Source organism: Halichoeres trimaculatus, unplaced genomic scaffold, assembly GCF_033239565.1.
Source record: "Halichoeres trimaculatus isolate MK-OKI-2021-1 unplaced genomic scaffold, fHalTri1.1 fHalTri1_scaffold_1, whole genome shotgun sequence".
Lineage (NCBI taxonomy): Eukaryota > Metazoa > Chordata > Actinopteri > Labriformes > Labridae > Halichoeres > Halichoeres trimaculatus.
This window is the reverse complement of record NW_027437179.1, coordinates 22,423,170-22,431,839: the sequence shown is the minus strand read 5'-3', so window position 1 is coordinate 22,431,839 and position 8,670 is coordinate 22,423,170. Positions and strand designations below refer to the sequence as shown.

The window sequence follows — 8,670 nt, the reverse complement described above, 5'->3', positions numbered from 1 at the left end:
TATTGAACATAATTATCCAACAACAAATTGTGGCCAGTGAAAATACTGAGTGGCTAGTAACTCAGGGATACCACTGGCCACGGTGGCTGGTGAGCAAAAAAGTTAATGTCAAGCCCTGAGAGCTATCGTAACCTTACTCTTCATTTGGTAGACTCTCAAGTTTGAGCAGACCACTGCAGAATAACTGCTGCATGTGGGTTGGAATAAACATTATCACAAACAGCTTTTTCTGTTTAACTGTGAGGCCCCGGGGCCTATTATCACTAGGAAATTATTACAAGAAATAGTATTCAGCAGAGAAAAGCACTTAGCACTTAGAAACTCCTCACGGCCAATTTAAGATTCACGCATAATTGGCACGCATCATCTTTTGAAATTCATTCATTCATTCATTCATTTTCTGAACCGCTTATCCTGTTCAGGGTCGCGGGTGGCTGGAGCCTATCCCAGCTGACATTGGTCGAGAGGTGGAGTACATCTTGGACTGGTCGCCAGTCAATCACAGGGCTTCATGACTTTATTAAAATGTTTAATGTGGTGTTAATTATTCATTTATGCGTGGTCTTGAAAATATTGACAAATCCAAGACTCTTTATAGCAAGCAATGTTTATTAAAAAACAGATCTACTACAAGAACTACACATAGAATTATATAAGGCCTATTCGATTAAACTACTATTGCTATTACTGTACAATATTGTACCAAAAAAAGAGTGTACCTCTGCAATGTACAACATTGTATATACAAAGTACATCTGAACACAGGATTCTCCAGTAATACAGAGACAACTATAAATAGATTTGACGTTACAGTCTTTTTTTAGTTCTGCTTTTGTTTCAAATGGACACAAAAATGCATATTTAACAATATTCAAATCCAACAAATCATCCCCACACAGTTAGTCCACACCCAAGCCAAGTTGTTCAAGTGCACAATGATTGATTTGAGATCTTAGAGGGTCCTAGCTCCTCTTAACAGCACAGCCAGAACAAAATACACCAACCAACCCCCTGCATTTATGTATGAGTGTGTGTATGTTTTCCCACCAGTTGTCATAATGAGGTAAGCGCAAACTCAAATACACCTTGTAAAACAAAAACAGTATACAGAGATTAAAAAAACACATTATAATTCATTACCTGCTGGAGATCACAAAGGAATGCAGTATGTGCTGTGTGTCTGGGTGACTGGGAGAGGCAGGGTGCAGGGCAATATGAGGATAGTTTAAATACTTTTTCAAGACGGTGAAATAAATCCAAAGGCTTTATTCAGTTAACCCTGAATGTCATGCATCAGTGTTTGAAAAATTATTCACATATTCCTTAGTTTATGAACAGATCTAATTTTGTAAAGGTACATAATGGCAGAAAGAGCAAAACTGTAGTCCTTGAATTTGGTTTCCTCTTTCTACTTAAAGCTGATCTGCCACCCAAGTTGTAACAGTAGTGACTGAAGACAAGACATTTAATGTATCCCTGCAGGCTTTTTTATCTGCTCACATGTACACAGTGCATATTTACTCACTCAAGAACATGGGAGATGTGTTTTTTTTCCTGCATGTCTGCCTACTGTTGCTGTTGGGTTCATCCCTTTTTGAAATGCGGCAAGGGGCCAGGATAATGTGCAAACATACTTTACATCCATGCATGCTCACACACACATGCACACACCCCAAACAGCGACACAGTTTGACATTTAACCATTACTGAATCTGAGTATTAATAAAGAACAAGAAAAGAATAATAAAAATAAGAGCAAACTTTGCTTAACACATTGGATGAGGTGGTTGGTTGTGCTTCTATCTAAACACACTCTGGAGGATCCCCAGCTCCTTGCTTCCAGTTATCATGATTATTTAACATACATACACACCATTAGATAATAAACCCTTTTTACTGTTAAGTATTAAGTTTATAATTAAAGGAGCAAGCTGTAATGTTGGTTAAGTTGTTTTGTAGCTTGTACTGCAGGTAAAGACACTGATGCAACCAGCAAGCTCGCCATATAAGCTGCTGTGTATGGCCCCAGCATGCTAGGAAAACCTGAACGGCGTTTAGCTGCCACAAAACACCACCACACACACATTTGGATAAAATGTTTGCGTAGGTGTGTGTACAGTCCAACATCAGGATGCTGGGTTTCAGTGGTCCTCTACATACGTAATAGAGCTGCAGGAGAGAAGCAGCCTAATGCCTCAAACTACCAGCTTTCATGCTGACTTTTATTGCTATGTTTGGATTTTATTTTACCATCTGCCGTGTAAGGTGTGGGAGAACACTTCTCCTGCAGAGCTGTTCCTGTAGTGGTGCTAGTACTGAACAGCAATATAAAAAAAACACCAACATATCAAACACTGGAAGAAAAAGGAAATAAAGCTCTTGATCACATGACTTACACTGATATTTGGCCCAGTTTTCTTTCCTTTCATCGTCCCACCAGTCAACCATCATCTCTACTCATCTTCTTCTTCTGAAGCAGCAAGTCAGCGAGTTTCATTTTTAAACAGAGTGAGAGCTTAGAATTTCACAGTCTATTTTCAGGAATCAAATGCTCCTTTCTTCCAGTCCACAAGTCATGGGTCATTAAAAAAACAAAAGGCAGAAAACGAAACTTGTCATGTCTGCTATACAAAATCAAACAGTGCTTTTTGTTCCTCACTTAGATCTATGTTTAAAGGCAAGTAACACTCTGCAAGCCCATTCAAACACAATTTCAAACATCACAAACTAGTGTGTGAGCTGTGTTTTTGTGTGTCCATCTCAGGCTCCGTTCCCTTGTGAAACATTGGAAAATCCAGGGAATCCTGGAATCTCTGTGGTGGCAAAAAAGGAAGAGTCTTTGAAGGGTGTTTTCACTGATCACCACCCTTTGATAATGAACTTGTAGGAAGCAGAACTGCCAGGAGAGGGCAGAAATTACTGTTGACAGTCTCAGGGGAATATGGCGTGTCCATAAACCCACCAGGATAAGAAGTGAATGCTACACACAAGTAGTGGGTTAGAAACAGGTGAAGTGCTCTTTGCACCTGATAGAGGAGCTATAAGAATCAAAGAGTTAGTAAGAATCAGATTGGGGTTAGAGATCCTAAGCAGGGCAGGATTTGTCATTGGACTGGGGTGGAGGTGGAGGAGGAGGGGTATGAGGGAGAGAGTGTGTGTGGCCTGTGGGTGGAGGAGGAGGTGTTGGTGGAACTGTCGAGGTTGGAGAACCCATGGCTGGACTCCCACTTCCTCCTCCGCCCTTTGGGAACACCACCGGCTTCGGCCTCGTCGCTGGGGGTCGCAGCTCTCTAAAGGACGGTACAGATGAGGAGAGAGAAGAGGAGGAGAGAGAGGGGGAGGTGGCAGAGGGCAGGGGGCTGCGAGACTGGCTCTTCGACTGGCGGAAGGAGGAAGGCACATCACTGGCGGAGGACGCACTGCGTTGTAGTGGGTGCACATGGGTTGAACCCCCCTCGCTGTCCCTCAGCAGACGGGAGTGGAGTGGACTGGAGGGCTCTGACGCTCCTCCTCCTCCACCTCCACTCACTCCTTTCAGCTGCTCCAGTGTGTCCAGCACCACATCAGGGGTGTGTTTGGAGGTGCTCTGTCTCTCCAGCTTGCTGATCTCACTCATCCCAGAGCTGACTGAAGCCTCCGTGTCCTGTTTTACAAAATACACAAAAAGTTAGTGGGAAGAAGATAGCGACATTAGCAGCAGATGAAGGTAATCTGCAAAGTAGTGTTGTACCTGTGAGCTGTGCTCCACCTGGCAGAAGACCTCAGGGTCTAATGGTCTGTGATTGCTGAAGCTCTTAGAGCGCCCTGCTGTTGTTGTTTTGCGTAGCTGCGGACTCTCCACCTAAATTTCAACAGTGGCATTAGTTTAATGCTTGGAAGATTAAATGAAACCAGATTTCATTAAGGATGACGTGTCACAGTACCTTGGTCTTCAAAGAGGAGTGGCGGGTGACCGAGTTGAGGATGCTGTGAGCACTGACAGGCCGTTTGTCTCCAGTTTCTTTGACCAGGGCCCCTCCAACAGGAAGAGAAGCCGTTCTCACTCCTCCTCCTCCTCCTCCTCCACTGGTTCCTGGGCTGGTGCTCTCGCTCTCTGAGCCCCGAAACGTCCTTCGGATGCCACTGGACTCCGGACGTTTCCTCAACCTGGATGAGAAAAATATGCCTCATTTACATTTCTATCACTGTGCTGTCATGTCAAAATCAAAGTACTTTTAGACAAAAAAACTTGTGTTTGTAAAGAAAACAACAAGTGTAAATGTTATGTGAACTGAGTTGTCTGTAAATAGTCAAAACATTGTCTTTTTGCGTTGCACACTGTCTCCAAGTTCTATACTGTTTTTTACAAATCTTATCTAAACTTAGTCTTAGTAGGAGTGCTGCTGCTTAGGGGCTCTAATTTGACATACTTGTTCAGGTTGGCCAGGTAGATATCAGCCACATGAGCTCCAGTAGGAGAGGCAGCACTGCCTCTAGTAGACACCCTCTCCTCCAGCAGGTCCCTGCTGTCCACATCAGGTTTTGGACTCCCTCTGCCCCCATCTGACCTGAAATATTCAAACAATATTATTGTTAGGTCTCCATGCCACACAAAGCCAGGATAGCGGGAGGTAAAGTCTCTTAAAGGTCAACCTCCTTATTAGGGAAAACTGTACAGTCTTCTAACTCAACCAAAGTAGCAACGATAAAGAGATGTATGGTAATAAAGGAAGGCATAACTTATCATAAAATTTATAAAGTCAAAGTTTTCTTCATGTAAGAAGCATCAGAAACTTAAACAGAAAGTCTAGTATGTGTCAGTCTGACTTTATGCTCAGTCTCTCATCACCTATTTTTCTAGATTATGTGTCTACAGCTCAACAGCTTTCAAGGCTGACAAGGAAGTGGATGCATTACAAGCCTTAAAACAACATATCATAGTAGGTCATCTCAGCAGAGGGGATTTCCAGTGAACGAGTTTCTATGCCTTCTTTTGGTCATATTAAAGAGCAAGCATTAGGTTTCCTGTAACTGCAGCTGTTTGCAGCAGCCTTAAAGGCCAGGACATGAGATTAAAACGTGAAAATAATAAAACAGTGCAGTTTCTCACTTTGTCGTTCTGTTTTTACCCATATTTGTTTGAAACTACTGATAGAAATGTGACGTACATGTCTTGAACCACAATATACTGGTGTGGCACCAGTCCATCCACTCCATTGTGGCGCCCCTCCCACCAGTCGTCAGATGCTCTCTGGTACAGAAGCAGAGAAGCCCCTTTCTTGAATGAAAGCTCCCGAGGGCTCCTGCCGGAGTAGTCGAACCGAGCGATGGCTTCGATGGGGTCGGACTCTGAAACAGCCAAGGAGCCTGAGATTCAGAGGAGGGTGGACAGACACAGGAAGTAGCACAGAGAGGAAGAAGGGGGAGGTGGGAGGAGTGGGTGAAGAAAGGGAGGCTGTGTTAGTGCTTAGCAGGTTAGTGTTGCTCTGCTTTGTGACTACTCTAATGTTAGAAGCAAAGTAACAAAAGCAGCATGGTTAACAGGTTACTCAGAGCAGGATGTGAGCTGGTTTTCATTATTAGAGCTGTACAAAGTAACCAGTGAGACAGAGGGGTGAGATCTCATAAAACCTTTTACAAGAAGAAACTGGCTTCAATGTGTCCTGTATGTAAAGCAAAAGCACTGCAAGTATTCAGTTGGGTAACTACCATCTTCACTGTTGTTGCGGACAGAGACGGTGTCAGGCGCAGGCTCTTCCACTAGGGGGGGCTCACAATGTGGACTGTCACTACAGAGGACACAAAAAGAGCAGACGAGGTTAGAGAACACAAATACAAAATAATCTCAGCACAGCAACATGTTAATGACTCGCAACCTGATCACTTTTCTCAAGCAAGTCACTCAGAATCATACTGTGCATAAAGACTGATCCCATTCCCCAGAAGTACGGTATGATTAATTGACCCTTATCAAACAAATCCTCTCCTGTTAGTCCACCAGTGTCAGTGAGGTTATTACTCAGAGCCCTCTTATACTACTCTACACACTGCATTTACTGGCAGTAATTATAATAACTGGTGTCTGGGCTTGTCACTACAGTGGAGTTGAGAGTTGACCCCTGAGTGAGTAGTTGTGTGCAACTTTCTTCATGCTGTGTTCTCCCAGGCTGAGGCAGTTAGGCGCTGCTTAATCTCCAGTGGGATGGAGGGTAAGCTGATCCTCGTGGCCCTCCTGTCCTGAGAGGAGCTCTCAAGCAAGGCCCCCCATAAATCTGTTGCAGCTTTTAGATCCAACCTTTAGCACACCCCCTCCTCCCACACACCTCTCTCCGGCCTCATCATCATCTCCAATTCCCCTCTCGAAAGATAACAATTAAACACGATTTTCCTGCCGAGCTACCAGCTCCAGATTTGAATTTATTCAACCTGAACTCCCAGAAATCTGTGCTCACCAAAAGTCATCTCCTGCTCCAGGGATGGTGTAGATGGGGCCCTGCAGGTCCTGCGGCCCAGGGAAGATGGTGTCATGGTGGATAATGATGGTTTTGATAAGCTCGTTGACGTGGGCCTGGCAGGAGACCTGATCATGGCCCTCAGGAACAGACATCAATGTGGGGCCAAAGCAGATGGCCAGGTTGTAGGGGTCCATCATGTTGTCCTCACTGTACTGGGACAGGCTGCGAGAAAAACAGATGGGTCAGACTTCAGAGGATGTTGCTACACTGCCATTTCTGTAACGCATTATTTATACAAACCTAACTACGCCCACAAACTGCTAGGACATGTAATTTGTCTCCTACAGGTATCCAAAACTGACATCCTCAAAACCCAACAGTGACACATCACTTCATTTGTACGGTGTCATGTCCGTGATGGATGCTCTAATGATGTGTATGAGAAGAAGCAGGAGGATCCTAGAGATCATAAATCAAACAAGTAAGAGAAAAAGCCCCCCTTCTGTCTGGCAGCACTTGGTTTACCCAGGAGTCTCAAATATCACATTTCACACATCCTATTTCTTCTTGTCTTTCACTCCCTTGTTGCTATCTCCTCCCACTGAAGTTGCATCACTAAATGCCTTTTCAGGACTTTTGTTTTTCTTTTAATCTTTGTTTTTGAAAAGCTTTAACACTTGACACTAGGTCAAACAAAAAAACTTGATTTAAAGTGGAAAAAAATGAATAAGTCTTCAAGTTTTTGAACAAATAGTTTTCCCCCTTAAGAGATTGAATTATTCTTCACACTTTAGGCTTTTATTAGGGTCCACACTTGAAATTTCAGAAGGATAGCAGGATGTTTAGATTTTGTAAGAGAAGGCCAACTGAAAGCCTCTTAACCTCATTCTGGTGTTTATGCAAGTGCTCAGTGTTTGTGGGGGAATTTGAAGGATTGGGAAGCTGTTTATTAAAGCGTATTTGATTATCTGAAAGCTCTGTTTAGGAGAAAGTCCTTTAATTGTTTTTGCTTTGTTTTAAACACTTATTTTATTGTTCTTGGGATAATAGCCACTAAAATACTTAGAGCAAACGTCAAATTGCATCAAAGTGGTTTACAATGAGTGTGGCATTTTATTGAGATCTATGGCAAAAGATGAAACATTTGATAGAATTTATGATCCATGGATGTAGACTCCATAACAGTCAACCTTAATGTTTCTACAAAGCGGTTTCGAAGCCTCTCATCTTGGACAATTCACCCCCTGTTCAGTGTGGGGTGTCTCAGACGAGTGGGCAGTTCAGACTAAAATCATCACCAGACTTGTACCTGACTGTAAACGTGTTTATTTTTGCTGTGAAGATCAATAGTTTCATAAAAAAAGGGGTTTGTTTGTGGTTTCCAGTTCTCATTGGGGGCTCCCATTGGTAAATATTGCTGACTTCAATTACATGTCGGTTCTGGCTCATTTTCACCCTTCATCTGAGACAAGATTTGCAGCTACTGATCTCCCCATGATGGTGAATGTAAGGGTAACCAAGTCCCAATCTAGAACTACTAAACCTGGACCAGTCATATCTAGTCTTGGTTATTTCAGAGAGTTAAGACTATTTGAAACACAATGTTATGGAACACTCCAGAGATTTGTCAAACACATCTTAAGATCATAAAATCTTTAGTTTTAGACACAATGGGAGTGTCTAACCACTGAGAGCTGATAAGAAACTACCTTTTTTTCTGTTTTGCAGCAAATCTCCATGGCTGGGAAATAGAGACAACCTTTAGTGAAACTAGGAAGAGACCTCTATGAGTCAGACAAGAGTGAAGATTCCCCCTAACTTTTCTCCTTACAGCAGAATCAGAGGCTGCCAATTACTAGCTAACTTCAGCGTCCCATACTACACTCAATGTACTCACGCTGCTTGTAGCACATGTAGGTAGACCGCTAAGCTTAGACTTTTAGCCTTCTTTGATGGATTCTGAGGTGAAACACAGAGTGACTCAAACAGATCTGAGCTCCTAAAAAGTCTGACTGGAATTTATCATTGTTTAAAAATCTACTCTTGATGAATTTTATGTCATGGTTTTTTTTTGAGTGATGTTGTTTTTGGGCACTAAGTTTTGATGCTAAGCTGATACAGTGCCACTGTCCATCAAACCTTGTTCCAGAGTTTGATTAATTATCCACTGAGCAGCAGTGTTTCTCCACACCGATGGGGACTAAGCATGTTTTGAACTCATGTTCTCACAGTTTCT

The 8,670-nt window shown here is 42.9% G+C and overlaps 1 protein-coding gene across 4 annotated transcripts in view; it reads right to left on the bottom strand.

The window, feature by feature from the left end:
- Positions 1-628: 628 nt before the first annotated feature.
- srgap2 (SLIT-ROBO Rho GTPase activating protein 2) overlaps positions 629-8,670 on the bottom strand; it is a 67,076-nt gene continuing 59,034 nt past the window's right edge. For 3 of the 4 annotated variants that reach the window (XM_074693489.1, XM_074693402.1, XM_074693658.1), the window contains 7 exons: positions 6,432-6,656; positions 5,689-5,768; positions 5,148-5,346; positions 4,410-4,547; positions 3,924-4,146; positions 3,731-3,841; positions 629-3,643 (listed from right to left, as the gene is read on the bottom strand). In XM_074693489.1, the coding sequence (XP_074549590.1) occupies positions 3,086-3,643; positions 3,731-3,841; positions 3,924-4,146; positions 4,410-4,547; positions 5,148-5,346; positions 5,689-5,768; positions 6,432-6,656 (1,534 nt within the window). In that variant the 3' untranslated portion in view covers positions 629-3,085. The remainder of the gene's footprint in view (positions 3,644-3,730; positions 3,842-3,923; positions 4,147-4,409; positions 4,548-5,147; positions 5,347-5,688; positions 5,769-6,431; positions 6,657-8,670) is intronic. The other variant, XM_074693576.1, reaches the window with a different exon arrangement.